General features: G+C 45.9%; 1 protein-coding gene across 1 annotated transcript in view; it reads right to left on the reverse strand.

The window, feature by feature from the left end:
• Nucleotides 1-19373, reverse strand: part of TCERG1L (transcription elongation regulator 1 like) — a 63113-nt gene that overhangs the window by 13459 nt on the left and 30281 nt on the right. Inside the window, 4 exon segments of the mRNA XM_042863571.1 lie at nt 4558-4712; nt 8736-8824; nt 9770-9864; nt 17873-17998. Coding sequence (XP_042719505.1) covers nt 4558-4712; nt 8736-8824; nt 9770-9864; nt 17873-17998 — 465 coding nt within the window.

Raw genomic sequence — 19373 nt, forward strand, 5'->3', positions numbered from 1 at the left:
AAGAAACTTTCAATCCCTCTCTCTTTGCTCCAACTCAGCTACTTACTGCTCTCCTCTCTGCACAGAGTACTTGAAACTTATCAGCTAATTACAAGTTCCTCTTTTTGTCCAAGTCCAATCTTTATATCACTGAAGCTAATAGAAATAAGGACATTTCAAGCTTCAGTGTAAGAATCTTGTTCTTCACTCTCTTTCCCTGCTGGAGGGAAATTAGTGGTATATTAGCGTATTAGGGCTTTCAGCAAACGTTACTATTTATCTCAATTGCACACAGCACGCGTTACATCACTGCAGAAGGAAGAATGAGACAGATGCTGTAACGCTGCAGCCTACGAGGACTGGAGGCAGAACATCAGGAGCAGATACACAGCAAGCAACAAATGCTTTTGATATTTAATAGCTATGAGAATAACACAAAGTGAATGGTTTTCTAAAATGAGAGCTTGATCTCAGCACTCCTCACTAGATGGAAGCATTAAGAACACGTATATCAATTTAATCATATTTTAAATATATTCAAATTCCATGAAACTGTTACCTTTTCTCGCTGAATTCTTCAAGACATCCAATTCAAAGTAAAAAGGAACAAGAAAAGCAATCCACAGACTTGGATGGAGGAATGTAGTTCAATAGCAATACCATAAAGCTATAGAAGCTGAAGAGATCTCAGCTTTAATGAATTCAGAAGGCAATGACACAAAAGAAGAGAGCACTTGGTGTTGCTCCCAGAGATGATGGAAGATGCAGAAGGCGCTCGGTTCCGCACCAACCACAGCTCTTATCCTTCCAGGCCATGGTTTCCACAGCACAAGAGAAAAACCCTCCGATGATGAAAAATGATCCCATGAAGCCCACAAGACTACTGAGGCTGAACTCCATGTGTAGCCATCTTCAGAAAAGATCTACCATAGCCCTCTGAAAAGCAGGCTGTATCATTCCTTTTTGTGAAACAGCTCAGCTGCTCTTACATCTATAAAACCCAACTTTCAACGACCACCTAACTTTCAGATAAAAGGGACTTGGTACAATCTGCCCACATTCCTATCTGCCTATTCCTGACCTACCTCAAGTTCTCCCAGCAAACAGTGAGAGCCCACATACAGCGGGGACACCAAACCCTCCCTGCTCCTCTTGCACCACTGACTGCCTCCAATAAATGGAACAAGAACAGTGTCAGCAGCATCACTGAACACCTCAGTGCAATGGAAAGCAGTGAAAGATGACAAACGGTGTCTGTACCCTCACTCAGCAATGTGCTGCATCACAGCGCGCTGCTAAGGCCAGCTGCAACCTCAGAGAGGGAGAGAGGCAACCGAGCACAACCTCAAGTAATTAACTTAAAGCACTGAGGAAGAATATTACTTGACAGTAATCTCTCCATGAAATCACGAAGCGGAGCACCGCCACAGTCTGATGGTCTACCAGGCTTAGTGCCGATTAATTAAATCATTCGACTAATCCCAGCCATGTAATGAATTTTGGTTCACTTTCCAGAATGAAAAGAAAACATCACTATTTGGCAGGTGTGTCAAAGCGCTGCCAATCCATTGGCAACACACAGAAACCTGATCTGTGGTTCAGCAGAGCCCCAGCATGTATAGATGGCATGTAAGAGGGAGCTGAGCAATGCTGATAGCTATTAAGAAGAAGTTTTTCAGCCAGAGGGTGGTGAGGCACTGGCACAGGTTGCCCAAGGAGGCTGTGGATGCCCCATCCCTGCAGGCATTCAAGGCCAGGCTGGATGTGGCTCTGGGCAGCCTGGGCTGCTGGTTGGTGACCTGCACACAGCAGGGGGTTGGGACTGGATGAGCGTTGTGCTCCTTTGCAACCCAGGCCATTCTATGGTTCTGTATAAGGAGCAGCCTGCCTAGTTTTGTCTGAACGCTACAATGAATTGTTAAACAGCTTCTGTGGGAAAAGAGTAGACCAACTCATCCCTAATTGTGAATAGCTATCAGACTGAGTATGAATCAACATGCAAATTTCTGTAATTAAAATGCCAATTTTCTTTTCCCCATCTGAAATAAGCAAGACCTCCTGACCGGCACACCCAGGCAATCAATTTGCAAAAAATTGCCAAGAAAATGCCCTTTTTCAACTTCAGTCTTTTTTCTGCTTTCCTATCCACTCCCACCGCCTTGCCTTGCCCACACCCGCCTTCAGGATTGATGATGAATACCGCACTCGTGGGCCCATGTTCCAAACCTCACCCCTGGGTTTGGAGAACTGGATCTTCCTTTAAAGAACTGGCACCGACTGCTCCCTGCCACTCTCTCTTCTGGGCTTCCTCTGCGTTTGGTCATTTGCAATACATGGGTGGAAACGTTGGTAATTGTGATGGAGTGGATGGCTGGAGGGCTCAGACCGTACTGAGCCGCTGGGATGGGCTGGGGGATGCTGGGACCAAGGGTGGGTCTGCCTCACAGCTCTGCCAAAATCAGCACCGCGTGGAGGCAGCACCATGAGCAAGTGAGCAACGTTTCATTTATGCCTGAATTACAAACGCACTTGATCTTTCAGTGGAATGATGTGCAGATAACCTATAATGCCCCGTGAATAATTATGCCTGTTAACTTATTCGTGACTTTGATTTCAAAACTCTAATTAAAACACAGCAGCGGCAACTGAGCTAAATCCATTTGGCAGCCATTGTTGCAAACACACAGCTCATTTGTGCTATTTATTTAATCAGATTACTAGCTAAGAGAAATGGTAACAAATAATTTCTTCCACCTTGGCAGCTAATATGTACTAATTATAACCTGATTGCCTCAAATACTGAGCAACCACGAGTCCCAGTTATATTAAGGAAGATGAAGACTATTAGCAGCAATGAAAACCACGGTCATAAAGAAACTGGTGCATGAATCAAATCCTGGTGGAATATATAGATGATAAAGGATGGGAGGGAAGCAGCACCTATCAGCAGTGCCTTTAGATTCTTCTCAGTAATTCATTAGAGACTATGAACAATGACCTTTGCTTTTGTCTTTGGCTACTGCACTCTCTCATCAGCACTTAATCACTCCTTCAATATATCCAGTAATGAAAAGCATATGTTCTACTTTTCTCTTGAAGAATGAAATTCAGCAGATACGCATTGGAATTACTAGACGCGGAGCTGAAGTTATTGAAATCATACAGAAAAAAAAATGATGCAAATTTCAAGCCTCTGACAATTTAAATTAGTATTGAAAAAAACGTAATGATGTTATATTTTAAGGAGTACAGGAATAGAAAACCACTCTCTGTGGTATTTCTTCAGTAACCTTCTGCTAATAATGATGACATAAATAGTTGTTATCACTCACACACTCACAACTCGTGCCACAGTATTTAACTGGAAACCCTGCCTCTGGATCAATGCCTGTGCTATTGCTCCCAGCAGTGTGACTGCACAAGATGGGTCATTTCTTAAGGCACGTAGTGCTATTTGATTTTTAGTTACAGTAATTATGTTCTAAAGGAATGATAGAAGTCTCATTTCCCCCCCCTCTATTTCTAAACCTCACCACCAGTCAGCTGAAGGAGGTTCTCCAGTGAACCTGCTATAAAGCACGAGGTTTACAGGTCCACCAGCACTGACCAGGACTAGCAGTACTTCCAATGGTTGGATGTACTACCACAATAGCAGACCTTACTGGCACAGTCCAGATATGAAAGCCAACATGAAGCTTCAGGGAATAGAGGAAGCACTAAAACTGAATAGAACTGCCCCAGTAACAGTGCAAAGGGAGCCAACAACTGGAGAACTACGTGGTGGAAAAATGTGGGGCCACCAGAACATGGGCAAGTACAGGTACTGGGTATTGCTGGATTGCTCATCGGTGGGAACAACATCTGGACTGGGCAACAAGGCAACAGAGAGTGGAGTAAATAGATGGAAAAACAAAGGGGTATGGGGATGAAGGAACTTCCTCTGCAAATCGGCCATGTTGTGGAGGAACAACTCTTAGCTTGCCAACAGCCCAGGCTGTTCCTTTAGGCTGTAGTTTGAACCACTTAGCACGTTTTACTGCAGACCAGCATGGTGTGTGTTAGCACCACAAATTTCCCCTTCAACAGTACAGTACTTAAAAGGGGACTGGTAGATCTATGTTGAGACTGAAGCACCTATGTTTCCATCAAACCTTTTAGTAGCCATTAGAGATTTACTATTGAGAGTTTTTCCCCCTCTACAACTTGGTTGAATAATCATTAACTTTGGAGTATCTGCTCCTGTGCAATAGCTAAATAATGCACTGGTAATGCGTTCATAATATACATCTTGGAAATAACAGTAATAAAACATACTGTCTTCCAAGATGCATTTTATACATCACAGATTCCTCCAGTACAAGAAGCCACCTGGTTCTTTACTGCCAGCAATGAGCACTCTCCATCCCCTAGCTCATCCCTCCAGAGAAAATAAATACTGTCTAATGAACGTCAATTTTAACAGGGTACTTGACACCGGGTCTCAAAGAAAGCCACTGAATCGTGGTTATCACATTTCCACTGAACACTGAGACCCAACGCAGTGTTGGCACAGAGGCACAGTCGCGGCGCGTTAGTTACTTGCTGCAGCATCCAGCTTGCGCTTGTGCGGAGGGTCCTCGAGGATCCTGTTAATGTCGCCACGGTGCCTCAGGTCCACCGGCTTCTCCCACACCGACAGCTGCATTGTAGGGTTGAAGAAGAAGACCCGGTCATCTCCAGTCCAGACTACACACCTAGTCCAAGTGATAAACTATGCTTAGATCATGCCAAATACACTTGTGACCAAGCAATCAACTCCAAGCTTAATTCTTGTATCTCGCTGTTAACCGTGCTTGAGACAGAGTGGCACCTGCACAAGGTTCCTCTACACCATGCAGGTCACCTTGGGCAGAGCAATCCCTCCATGTAACATGAAAGGTCTAAAGGTCCCACAGAAGCACGAGGAGAGCTACTCTATCATGGTAGGGATGAGAGCAAGGGGAGGAGGAACACAGCGATGTCCACATTGAAAGAAACCATAGGAAAACACGTTTCATATTTTAAAGTGCCTCTTCATCACAGGCACCTTGGGGAGTGCACACGGCTGCAGCAGGAACACACACAGCAAAATTGGGGGCTCTGGATCCTGTCCAAAAACATGATCAAGTCACTACTGTGCAAGTCATTTTATCGACCTGTTCAGTTCAAATAGTTGTCTCTGCATGACAGCACTATTTGCACTGAGGTTCATTATGAAACAGCTACAGTAATAAGGAAAATAAGTCCCGTACCACCATGATGTACACTCACAAGAGCTCACTGAATATATAAGTAAGTAAACTAGCAGAATATTGACCCAGAGCCTGCACTTTCTGAATGGCAAAGAAAACTAATAAGCAGCATATGTTCACTGTGACTTGCTCAGACACGTGCACACACTGGTAGATGTGGCACTGAGGGACATGGGCAGTGGTGGGGGTGTGCTGGGGTTGGGCTTGGGGATCTCAAGGGCTTTTCCAACCTTACTGATTCTATGAGGGGAAAATGCTGCCTCTGATACACGAACATTTGGAAAGGCCGAATCTCGTTAGCAGGAGCTTTGATGTTCGATTGTTATAAAGAGAAGGGAGCAGAAGTGGTTTAAAAAAAAATCTGGTCTGGATAGAAGACTACAAATATGAAAAACAGTCCATCACTGCACAGCACTAAAAGTGGGTGACCCAACGTTTCCCATTTACCACAAGTAAGACGTGACCACTCACCTTGGCAATACACGAAACCAAACCCAAAGAACTCATGTAAGACAGCCCGCAGGGGATGGCAGCTGTGCACAACTCATGAGCAGCTCGGTGCCATGCGTGCCCCCAGCTCTGCATGCAGCACTGTGAAAAACCCACGCCACGCCTGAGCGCAGAACCAGCTGTACCAGCTCAGCTGAGGACTTCACTTGCATTTACAGCACACGTGAGCTTAGGCTTGAGTTCAGCAACACGGGTGACAAATATTTTATTAACTTTCAGTTTATTTTAATACACAAACATGCTGGATCAAAAAGCAGCCTCTCAAAGCTCTCATATTTATAGGGCAATAATGAGGTATTTATACACTACTTTGTGTCTCAGAGCTACAGAAACCTCTGCTCTACCAGAAACACTGACAGTCAGGTCAAGAATTGTAACTGTACCACTGGCCCCAAGTCTCTTCTGCATGAAATAGCAAGAGGGAGTTGTAAAGGAACATTTCCAAATCAAGGCTCTGCACTCCCATAAATACCACAGTCATCCCAGAGGGAAGGGAAAAAGCCCTTGGCATTTAGGTGCAGAGGACAGATTCAGTTGATTAATGTAAGCAGGCTGTTGTTGCCCTTTTATTAAATATCAGAAGTATGGTCAGGGCACAGGCCCAATCCCATACAGGAGCAAATGCCTGCTTTGAAATGCCCCTCACTGCAATTTGCATTACGAACAAGCAGACATATTGCAGAATTAGTACTGCAAGGAGAATCGGCCATACGTGAACCTTGGGAAGCTCAAATCCAGCACCCTGTTGGGGAGCAGCAGTGCTACTATACTATATGTATAATATAATATATATACTATATGTATCCCTATACATGGGATGGCCCAAGCTATTACCTGACTTGAGATTGGAAGCAGTGCTGTTGGAAATTTGTGTTTTGCCTCTGCTGATAGGCTGCTGTGCTCAGTGCTGCTCTGACCACTGGCACGGATACCAACAGTGCCCATTAACCGCAGTGTAGTTAAGTGCCACGTCTTTGTGCAGCCTCCCCCAGTGAGAAACTCCAGGCTCCCTTGTGGCCCCTTTTTTTGCCTCTTCTGTGACTAATATCACTTGACATCCAATTTAAAATTAATGTCCCTTTTTCCACGTAACATATCACCTATTCCTCCATGGTACGATGACAGTTTCAATTATCCATAGGGGACGCATGATATTTTGTTTCAGTCACAGACCATAAACTGGAAATGCAGAGATTGCTGTGCTCATTTTTCCCTTATAGAAACTGTGGTTTAAGCGTGAGAAAGGGAACAAGATGGTTATACAAACATTTATTTTCTTTCATAAGGTAGAAAGGCTTGGTAATGTTCTTGAACTGTTTCTGCCATTAAAAACATGATCTAACTGCTCCTGAATGGCTTTTTCTCCTATTTTGCTTTTCTGGGTAAGAATAGAAGGATCAAATGTTCAGTTCTGTGAATTCTTGAACCAAATGCTGAATGCCCTACAAGGCTCAGAGGGGCTGGCAGCACCTAACAGCTGAAAAACCTTTTGGTTTGTTTTAAGTGGCACAATCTTCCTCCCCACTCCGATCTCTTGCTCCTGTTTCAGCATGACAGCCCAGCATACACTTGGAGATGTCATAATAACCATGGGGCTCACAGAAGCATGGAGCCAACCTACGGGCAGGGAGTGGTTGAAGTAAATGCAGGATTTGTTGAAGCTGTGTTGCATATCTTCTTCTAAACTACAAAACAACCAATAGAAAAAGTAAGTTCTGATTTAACACCCAGCAGGTATGCTCCATGTTTCGTCGTGCCACTGATAGATGAAAGTCTCACCTCAGAATAGGGGATAACTTTTGGCGTGAGGACTATGCCATTTCCTTCTGGTCCCAAGGATGAGGTTTCAGTGCCTCATCTTTCACATGAATATTCACTGAGTCATTAAATAATCCTCTGGAAGCTCAGAAACTTAAGATTTCTCCTCAGAGATTTCAGCATCACAGGTTTGGTTCTGAGACTGGTGCCCATGAGCCACCCAGCAGCCACTGCTGAAGGAGAGGTGGAACTGCCACCCAGTCTCAAATGGTTCCCCTGCACTATTTCCTGTATTAGCAACTACCAGGAAGAGAAATTATCAACGTAAATCCCATTTTTGATGCCAAGATTAGAGACGACATCACACTGTATTCATAGCATCAAGCTGTAAAATGGCATGGAACAGTAACAAGAAATAATGGCTGGTATCTATACGGAGTGCTTTGGCCAAAGATCCCACAGACATCAGTCAATGAAAATAAACTGATTACTGCACAGCATATGGGTACAGTAGATGAAAAATCCTTCTTGTCAGCCATCCAGGACCAAAAATGAAAAGCGATTTCTAACTATTTAAAAGCCACGAGAGCTTCAGCTATCAACGTAAGTCAGTGAATTGGAATGTGATCAGGAAACCTATGGCATGAGACACAACCTTCTACAGATTTTCAGATACAAAGCAACACCAATCCTGCAAGACTAAGTGATTACTATTGCAACCAAATAAGCAAGGGTTGAAGAAGGTCTGGTCCTAAAAAGCAAGAGCATTTCTTACAGGTCTTGCACTTCTCCTTTGATATATCCAAGAGTCGTCCACGCTGGATCTTCAATACATGAGAGCTCCAGCAGGACCTGAGCCCTAAAGAGCCGGGCTGAGCACAGTGCCGTGCTGCAGAACACCAGCACTGAAGAACCCAGGCAATCAGAAAGAAAAAACATCAGGCACGTTCTTCCAGAAGCCGCTCCTGGCTGAACTGTGCTCCTGGCAGCACACACTGCTCTTACCTCGTGGATCCCAGGGAGGCAGTCACACAACGTGCTCTCATTTTTGCTAAGTACATGATAAATGAGGGAAAGCTACAGTGGAAGAGGAATGCAGCGCTGCTGCTTAACATCCAGGGTAGTGTATTTTCCCCACGTAGAGACCACTAATGCATGTTTGGCGAGAGAAAGAGCAATGATGAATGACTTTTATTAGCTCTAATTGTATTTGCTTACCATGGAGATCCTGGCACTGGAGTGGATGCCACAGGCTTGTTGCCATTTGAAGTACTGTCATCCTCATTTACTAGTTTAAAAGAATGATCCTTGAAAGAGAGACAGAGATTAGTCAACAAATAAAGCCGACGCATAAGACTGTTATTGTCTTACAAATCATTTCCTTATCTTGAAGTGGATTACCTACATGGCCATTATATCACTAGCAGCTTTATGAACAGCCAAGTGCTTTGGAAACAGTCGGGACAAACCAGATATAATCAACTTGTTGCCCCATTTTCAGGAGCACAAATGAAAAAACAGCTTTTGCCCATGCCAATGGCTCCCATGGGGCAGTGAGCATCACTCACTGCTTGTTTGCATGTACTTTTAAAAGAAAAGCAAAAGACAGAATGCTAACTAACCCCTGTGCAGAGGCGAGTCCCATTTGTGGATGCAACACCACTCCTGTCCTGTGACACGGGCACCAAGCAAGGTTCTGGAGTGGCACAGCTGACATGTACAGCCTGCAAATGTTTTAATGGCTCCAGCACAGCTATTTACTGGTGCAACTTATGAGAACAAACCGTGAGGAGGAGGCATGGGAGGTAGGCAGCCATCCAGCTCAGTACATTATCAAGAAGTGACAACGATGTACTTAATTAAAAAATAATAAAGAGCACGTCCAGAGGTCTTCCTTTGGAAAATACTTTGCTGCTCGAAGCGCTGAGGATGTGCCCCAGTGTCAACACAGCTGCAGACGTGGGGAACACCTGCAGAACCTATGGACAGCAACATGGCAGGAATGTGAAAAGCAAAGGAGGACTTAGTCAGTCCTCCATCCTCACCTCCTCCTTGGAACAGAGCTCCTGAGGCAGCTGGGTGCCCACTGCAGGCAGCCCTGTAGTGCTCTGGCTGACAGAGCTCCACAGCACAATTAAACCAAGCTCCTGGTCACAGAGCAGTCCCTTGTACCGGCTCTGATCTGTGTTGTTCCGTATCATGCAATGGTTTTTAAGGGAAGAATTAAGGGAAGAAGGGAACGCACAGCAGACCTTGTCGCCATCCCTCTCCACAGAGGCGCTCCTCCTGTCGGCATGAAGGATCAGGGCAGGGGGGTAGGAGGCTCTGCTGCGTGCTCTGCCTTTATCTGCAAGGGGAAGCATTGCCCATTAGTTACATGCAGGAAGGCTGGGGCTGCTCCCACCTGAAGGTCCAGGCTCCAGCTCCCAAACCCAGCACCTCACATCTGGTGAGGAGCATGGTGCTCACACCTTGTTTCAGTGGCACTTGTCCTTCAAAGAGATCTCTGCCCACACCGAGCATGGTTTTTTTCCCCAACACAAAACCTGCTTTTTTAAGGCCGTGTTTGACAGAACCATCAGCCGCCTTGCAGGCCCCAGCTGCATTCTTCAAAAGCTTTGGAAATGGATTTTCCCTTCTCTTTGCTAAGTTATCGCCTGGTTGCTGGACAGAGCAAGAAGAAGTGGTGGGGACAGCAGCATGTGAGGTTAAAAGTCCAAACCAGCCTCAACAATTTCTTTAAAAAAGATCATAACGAGGCACTCTCATAATACACTCTTTGCACGACTTGCACCTCCCATACACTAACTGCACTTGCACTATCAGTGCTGCCTGAGATAGGCTTTCGTGCAGACAAACCCCAAGAGAAGGTCAGGCTATGCTTGGGACTGGGAAAATGGAGCAATGTGGGAGGACAAGAGGAAGTCATGGAGAGGGGAATGGGGACAGAGTGTCATTCAGCTGCACCCCTGACACAGGACAGATGCAGGATGGGTGGATGCAGGATGGACATAGAATGGATGCAGGATGGATGGATGCACGATGGACATAGGGTGGATGCAGGATGGATGCAACACAGACACAAGGGACCAGTAGAACATCTTTCCCAAGGGCCAGCCCCACCACCTCCAGGAAGGCTAACACAGTGCAGGGACACATCCAGCAAAGCCTGCAAGCCGGAGGCGCCTCCGTGTGCTGGCTTCGATTCCGTAGCAATTGCCACAGAAGCTCTTAATTGCACATGAGCTCTTAATTGCTTTTTAATTGGAAGCAGTTGTAAGAACAAGTTCTTCCCCTTTACGAAGCAGTTGTCCGCATCTGAAATGCTAAATGCTAAAAGTGCTTCCACTATGAAATGACTGCGTCTGGAGAACAGAGGGGCCATAATGAACAGAAGGAAAGGCAAAAGGCAGCAGGTATCAGACAGCCCAAACGATCAGGAAAAAGTGGCTTTTACAGTAAGAAACCATTCAAAAGATAATCCCTCTTCTATTTGCTTATTTCCTTTCCTTGTCCTTCCGCTTCTCCACCTGGGCATCTTAGCCAAGTTTTCTCCAGTCACCCAACTAAAACTTGGGTTCAGAGAAACTATTTGCACGCGGTGTTTTTCCAGGACTGCACCTTACACAGTCAATTCCCACCTAAAATGCTACTCCATTAATTTGAATATTATTCAGACAACAGAACAGACGCAGCCTCAGCACCACAGAAAAGGCTGAACCTGTCAAGGGTCTGACTCTGATTCACCACGGAATATATCACAATAATAAAAATGTAAATCGATGTCATTTTTCTCAAGAGGCAAATTACTCAATTTTTATAGGTGGTGGAGAAGAGGATTTACAAATCACATCAACTCACTGACACATTAAAGGAGCGAGGAGAAGGGAGCAGCTAATAAGTATCAAGAGGATCTCTGAATGTATCCCTCTTCACCAGACATATGTTGCAGGGACTCTGCTCTATGGGCCAAGCTCAGCCTGTGCTGCAGCCAAGCAGCACCCAGTGTCAGCCCCCTGCAAGCTGTGTGTTCCTCCCAAGCTCCCCATGGTCACAGCATCCAGCCTGCACAGCCACAAAGCCAGGCACATCCCAGGAGCACTGCATCTTCAGCCAAGAGAACACCCAGGGTCCTGCTGGCAGACAACCAGGAGCAATGTGTTTGCCAACAGTGGCACAAGCCATGACAAAACTCCCATCAGAAAAGCTGTGTGAGGGAAGAAACGGTGCAGAAGGACACCTGAGAAGCAAGGATATTTCTCTCATTCCTCACTCTGTGAAGGAGAGGCACATCTACACACCTGGTTCAAATTCCACTCCGCTGATTCATTCCCATGCTCCAAAACACAGCAGAGGACAGATGTGCTGTTTCCTCACATCCACCAAAGTATTTCACTCCCTTACCCTGAGCTGTGTTTTCCCACTGCTGATGTGAGCTGTGCAGCCACTGGGGCAGCTCTGTTAGAGGCCATCTGCAGAAATAACCCCCAAGAAAGAGCTCTGGAGGGCTCAGCACCTCCTGGTGACACAGCAGCAAAGTGCTGCCCTGACAGTGCAAAGCCCCAGTGCTGTCATGCAAAGAAGAAGCAGCTAAACATGCAGCAACACACTCGGATGATGCTTAAGAGACTTTGGGCTTATCTTTTAGCAGGGAAATCACATTAACCCCATTTGCAGCTCTGCCTCTTCCTATCTCCTTCTCTAATCCTAGAAAGAAAGGCTGTTTCAATGCCTTTACGGTCTTCATTACCATTCTGATTAAGAGGAAGCCAAGAACTTTCATTCACCCACACACAGTGTATGCACACACGAGGAACAAGAGAACACATTTACCAAGCTGGCATCATTTGTTAACTTACATACAATAATAAAAACATATTAATGCCAACTGGTAGATTTAAGGAAACTACATGCAGGCTAGATGTGGCTCTGGACAGCCTGGTCTGCTGGTTGGCGACCCTGCACATAGCAGGGTGGTTGAAACCAGATGATCATTGTGGTCCTTTTCAACCCAAGCCATTCTATGATTCTATTGCACACATGAAATTGGCAGAACCTGAAACACTGACAAGTCAGTGCTGGCTTGGTGCAAAGGCAGGTAGCATAGGGGTAGCCCTACTGCCTCTGCTGCTGCTCTCACCCTGCTGGCTGCAGCTGCAGGTTGTTTGCTGCACGGAGCCCAAGGGCAGCTGAGCTGACTGAACTAAAGTTGTGCAGCTGCTCTCACTCCCTGGGCCTTACACGGCTTCCCTGCAGAGATGCTGTGTGCTGGCAGTGCCCGAGGCAACCTCTCATTTCTTCTCCTTTGAAAAGCTCTCACATCATCTGGGCAGTGACCTCACGGAGGGACGTGGGTGCAGCATCTCTGCTTGAAACAGCATGGTCAGCACAGCACACCACTGTTCTACAGCACTGTTCATTAAGCATTCACACACGACATAGACTTTCCCAACATTGTGAATTTACATGAAATAAAATGGAAATTTAGAAAAATCTAAAAAAAGAAAAATGGGGGAGAAGTGCTCTAAGTCACTGCACACATCGGGAGTCAATTCTTTTTATATCCACAGCAAATACTGAGATGGTTTTCCAAAATTACTGTATCAAGAGACTGAAGTTGTAAGGCTGTGTCTCCCCAGCCAGCTCTGAGCCCCCAGGCACACTCCAGGCTCTGGGAGCATTCCCTGGGATGGGGCTGGGCAGAAAGATGAGGGGCTGCTTCTCCAGACACACTGGAAAGGCAACCGCAGCATCACCCTCCATTGGCAGCTGGTGCACATCGTTGCTCAGGGTTACTCTTTTCCCATTAATCAACCTTTTTTGTTTCTCTTAAACTTACATGCATGAAATGCAGTGCAGGCAGGCAGTTAAGCTCTGTGACGTCCTTCCAACATAATCACACAGCGGTTTTGCCCCTAAACTTAGCAGTATAATTACCAGCGATGCGCTCGTGCCAGGCCTGCGTCAGGAAACCTGATGAAAGGGATTTCTCTGAGACTCCACGGCAGGCAGAGGACATGAATAATTCACAGAATGAAAAGTAGAGGTGAAGTAGGAAAATTATCCTACGTATATTGCCGCAGATGGAGGTGTATGATGATAAACATGCTATTAAATGCAGAATTAGAGCAGGCTGATTCGCTCCGTGAAAAGATATGGACAAAGACAGAATCAAGCTTTGCTCTGCTAAGGGTTTTAGAGGCCAGACCTCTGTTACTCTCAATGGCAGTTTAAATAGGTTTAAAACGTTGACTCTAAATATTGCAAAGAATTGGGTTTACTTCAAGTGCACACTTCTAGGCATTCGGTGTTTCATTACTGCGCTGAATACTTCCTTAAAGTGTCCATGCTGTAGGTTAGCCCCTAGGCTTCCCCGGGCTGTCCCTGCTGCAGACATGCACACTTCTGTGCCCCACTCCCACAGATGTGGGTCCTACCTTCAACCCATCACAACCATTCAATGCAATGGGCATCTCCTGGTCTGCTCCTGCACATCTTATTTCACCCTCTGAGAAGTGTCTGCGTCTGCTTTGACACGTTCCACTGTGATCTGTCAAACTCCACTGTGCTTCCCTCCCTCCTTAAATGTCCCTCCTTGAGCAGTTCGTTGCCTCTACAGCAATCTTCTCCCATTCACTCTGTTATTTTCCTGAAGATTTTGAACAGAAGCAGTAGGATGATGGCAGCACGTTCTTTGTCTGCTGTACCAAAGTGGGCTCCGTGCCTGGTTCAGAGGTCCCAGACAAGCATCTCTCCTGGCTCCTCAGATACACAGCCTACACGCTCCCAGAGGTGACATTTGCCACTATTTTAACAACAGATATTCTATTTTAAAGGAGACCTACTGCCATATCCAGCACTTCCCCAGCAAACAAGCAAAGCACACATCATGCCAGCCAACCCCCCCAGCATAGACTGTCTCCTGTCTCCTGTCCCACAGCGTCCATGCAGCAGCACCAGACACCACATGCATGGATACCCCTCAGCACTGGGAGCTGCGTGTGTGCGCTTCTGTGCAGCCTGCTTCTACCTGGGCTTGCTTGCTTGGGATGGAATTGTTCTCTTCAGAGTGCCTGGTACGATGCTCAGCTCTGGTTCTAAGAGAAAAATGATGCTGCTAGCAGCCTGATTTGGATAGCTGCAGCTGAGCAGAGCTGTACAGCCCAGGCCATCCCAGCCAATGGCCCAGGAAGCAAGCAGAACAAGGGCAGATGACTGAAACTGGTTAAAGGGACGCTTCATATCACAGGATGTGGAGCAGAAGGAGTTCTGAAGGGCTGGGAGTTCACCTCACACTCTTCTGGGAGCTCACTGGGCATCGGTTGAGGGTGGTGAGCAATTGCTTGTGCATCACTTGTTATATACATTCATATATATATATCATAGATTCATAGAATGGCTTGGGTTGGAAGGAACCTCAAGAATCATGAAGATCCAACCCCCCCACCACATGCAGGGCCACCAACCTCCACATTTCACAGCAGCCCAGGCTGCCCAGGGCCCCATCCAACCTGGCCTTGAACACCTCCAGGGATGGACGGGGCATCACAGCCTCTCTGGGCAGCTGTTCCAGCACCTCACCACTCTCTCTGTAAAGAACTTCCCCCTGACATCTAACCTCAATCTTCCCTCCTTCATCTTAAAGCCATTTCCCCTTGTCCTGCAGTTATCTACACTTTCAGTGAGTTGACTTCGCTTATCCTCCTCCTATATATAAACATAGTCATAACAATCATCCTTTTCTCTATCTTACTAAACAGTTTTATTTCAACCCATGAGCTCTACTTTGATTTTTTCAGTTCTTCTCCCCATCACATTGGATGGAGTGAATGACTGTGCAGTGCTGAGCCCCTCCGGGTTAAACCACAACAGGAAACAAATATGATTTGTACTTGGCATTAGATTTTTCCAGCTTCCATCACAAAATAAATGGTTACTGGAAGCCAGGACTGTTGTAGACTCTGTTTATTACCTCTGCACCAGACATCCCAAAAAAATTTAATTTTGTCTTGAGGAAGGAAGAATTTTTTGTGCTCTCATGAGCAGAATACAACTGCACTAAGTGTCCCTGAACACACAGCTTTTGTCTTTGGAAGCAAAGTCAGAAAAAGACTTATCTATACTGCAGAATGGAAGCACGGCTGGAATGTCCTGCAAAAGACATTTGTTGGCTTATTGTTCCTGCCATGGGCACTGCAAGCACAGCATGGTGGCTCACGATGCCACATACACAATGAAATGCTCAGCTCACGAGTTTACAGATTGACTGCATGGAGCTGATGCTCACCAGGCTGCCCAAACCCAGCTCTCATACCCCACCAGCTTCCTTTCCTGGGGTATCTGGTGGCTGACACCTGAAATCACCTGCATTACTGCCAATTCCTCTTAATTGTCATCCTTTCTTTGATTGTTTTTCCACTGGAAATAACGACAGCTGGTAGCATCCTGCAGAAGGGAGTGTCACCTCCTGAGAAATGTTACTGAAAAAACTCGAGTGAAATTGCTGTTCTCTCAGTGCAGTCAGCAGGAAATCAAAGATGAATATCAGAGGAAGATGAATGTGTTTTCAGTTTTCAAGGGAAAGCCAGAAACAAACATAAAATTTTCATCCTATTTACATTACTTGTACACAAGGAAAAATACAGTGATTGCTCTTCCAAACCATTGGATGGGCTGTGAGCAACCTGGTCTGTAGGAGGTGTCCCTGCCTGCAGGAGGGGTTTGGAACTTGATCATCTTAGAGGTCCATTCCAACCCAAAGCATTCTATGATTCTATGATTCACTCTATGAAAGCTCTCAGCAGTGTCACCCCTAGATTTTCTATTGACTCACTCACCAAAGTCATTAAATATGAAAGGCTTCATACAACGTAATCCTCATCCAGTGGACGGACAGATCAGAAGGGCTTGTGCAAGCCCACCAAAGGGGGGACAGCAGACACATTTGACATGAAATACATTACTAACCATGATTTCTGCTTCCCACAAGCAACAAAGGGCAGAACAGCGTGATTCTAGCACAGATCTGTTCTGGGCAGCCTGATCTGGTGGTTGGCAACCCTGCACATAGCAGGAGGTTGAAACTAGATGATCATTGTGGTCCTCTTCAACCCAGGCCTTTCTATGATTCTACGGTCTTTGTCTTTCCATCTGTGCATTTTTTATACAGTTCTAATATTTCATCTGTTGCTCATTCCCAACAAGAAAGCAAGTCAACAGCACCTCAGTGGCTCTGGGGAGAACAAACAGGTCTTTGTAAATACTGTGGTGAAAAAAGCAGGTGGTGTTTTGCAAAAGCAAACTGCGCCAAAGAGAAACTTTAAAACAAAGCATGTCAAAAGAAACACTTACGAACTTTCCTTCAGATTTATGTCTGTGTAATAATATTTTGGGAAAGTCTCAGAGCTGGAATGCTCAGCAAGGCAAATTCCACCGGCAGACCTGGCAGTGGGCAGCCCTGCCCTGGGGGCACGCTACATGCTTGCTTGGCACAGCTAACCCCAAAGTGGGTTTTTCTGAAACATCTACCTGAGCAGTGGGGAAGACCTGTATGGGCACAGAGGGCCAGAGAAGTGACAGCAGAACTGACAGCCCATAATTGCCTACGATGCCCAGCATGCGCCATGAGATGTGGCTCACAATGCACTCACCTTGCAAGCACACCTGCAGGGATCTTGCTGCCACCTCTCACCTCTGCCAACAGCTGCAGCTCCCCCGTGCAGGGGACAATCTGTCCAATCCAAATGCAGTCTCACCCCCACTCCCCAGCCCCCCACCAGAGCTTCTGTCTTCACCATAACAGCAGTACTGCAGAATTTCATCTCGCTAGGAAAGATGCTCCCAATTTTCTACCAAAATCTGAATTCTTTGATCCTGACTTGCAAGGAGTATACACAAATCCAAGCAAGGCCACAAGACTTCTCCCAGCTCTTAGGAACAGTGCTTGCTCCCTTTTGCAACACACACACTGACGTGAGAATGAACAACATGGTTTTATCACACAGCACAGCATGCAGCATCGTTGGAGACATCAGCCAAGGAGCTTCACGGAGCACCTATCCAAAAGAAACAGCTTTATCACCACAGACTTGTGAATGCCACTGGCATGGGAAACGGAAAGCCCAAGGACAGTGCAGAAATTGCCTTTTGTGTCACCAGATGCCAAACTGCTGTCAAGTGCCAGACTGAGCCAACAATGAAAGCTCTCACAGCTAGCTGCTGCAAATGCCAAAATCAGAGCCCATTTTGTAAGAGTTCCCTGTTACTGTGCAGAGTGGAAAGCAGGGTTTGATCACAACACAGACACACAGCGTATGTCTCAGTGATAGAATCAGTCTACAGAAGCACATACACACCTGTTAGTGTCTGCTCCATCAAGTTGGTTGCCATGATTGTCACAGCTGGTGCAGCCACAGCAGTCACCCTGGTGACTTGTGCTGGCATCAAAGGACCCAGGCGAGCATCCACTCTCGAGGCTGAACCTGCATTCAAACCACAGTGAAATCATGTTTTCTTTTGAGATGACACAAACACCATCAAACAGTGCACTTTTGTCAGCCTTATTTCTCAAAAGGGTTGTCCAACTCCTGTGAACTGTCTGCCCCACACCCTTGGCAAGGCTAGAGGGACCAGGTCTGTGTTTGTACAAGTGAGTGGTCCAGCCTGACTGCCACATCCATTGACTTTCAACAGATAAGCAGATATTGGGCATTAACACAAATGTGATCCTCAAAACAAGATGTACAAGGACATCTCAGTGCCTTCAGAAAAGACACACACAGCAGGATCAGTTTTCTTAATTAAGCCTAAATAGCACACATCCATTTCCCATTATTGCTCACCACAATCCACCTGTGTCCCATCCCATCCATGGGAAATATTTTGCCAATAATTTCAAATACCAGCTTGATCCCAGTGAATCACAGCCTTCTCAAAGATGATTCACAAAACAGAAAATCACTGAACTGCTCAAATGCCTTATTCATGATAAATTAGCAACCCAGATTGCTGTTAAATTGATGCTAATTAAACTGCACTACTTAAACCTTGAGAATTTGTGGCTAGTGCCAGATTTGAGGTCAAATCTGGAGTATTGATTTCCCATTAACAGTGCATTCAGGCAGCACGTATTTCTCCAGAATTAAAGGACAACTTCCCACCATCTCAACTCAGACACGAATTCAGGTGCCCCATTAGCAGTCTCCATCTCCTGCTCACAAGCACCATTTCAAGGCTGAGTTGGCAGAATCATAGAATTGCTCAGGTTGGAAAAGACCTTAAAGATCATCAAGTCCAACCAACAGACGAGACACATCCCTAGTTTAAGGCAGTCTGACAGTAACACCGTATTTCCCAGGTGTGATGCAGGCTGCAGAATGTACTGCCCTTCCATTTCACTGTATACTCTGATACCATCAAAGAGTTCTCATCCAAACTTCTCTGCATTCTGCAGGATTTGGGATCATTTCTGGAACTTCCATTCTTTTTCTTCTCGTACTCTGCCCATTTCTTCACTGATCTTTGTTTCCCAGGTCCCAGCTGTCAAAGCAGATTGATCCCAGTTTTTACTAACATGAAAAACACCGATTGCTTCCCTGAATATAACATTTGGTTCTATTATAGCAATGGATACTTTGATACACTTTTTATTCCTCAAAACTGTACTCTTGGTTATCACTTCAGTGAGAGCACAATAGGTAATTCCATGTGGCCTTCGGGCTTTGGGGATGCAGGATTCAGCTTCTGGGAGAGGGGAGTTTCCCCTTCAAAGTGAGCATTCTGCAGACAGTGTTTGTGCTGCACGTCTCCATCCACACACAGCCAGGAGGACGTGCACCCGGAGCAGCGCTGCAGCAC

Source organism: Lagopus leucura, unplaced genomic scaffold (genome assembly GCF_019238085.1).
Source record: "Lagopus leucura isolate 7727_CA_CO unplaced genomic scaffold, USGS_WTPT01 Super-Scaffold_741, whole genome shotgun sequence".
In the NCBI taxonomy this organism is placed as follows: Eukaryota; Metazoa; Chordata; class Aves; order Galliformes; family Phasianidae; genus Lagopus; species Lagopus leucura.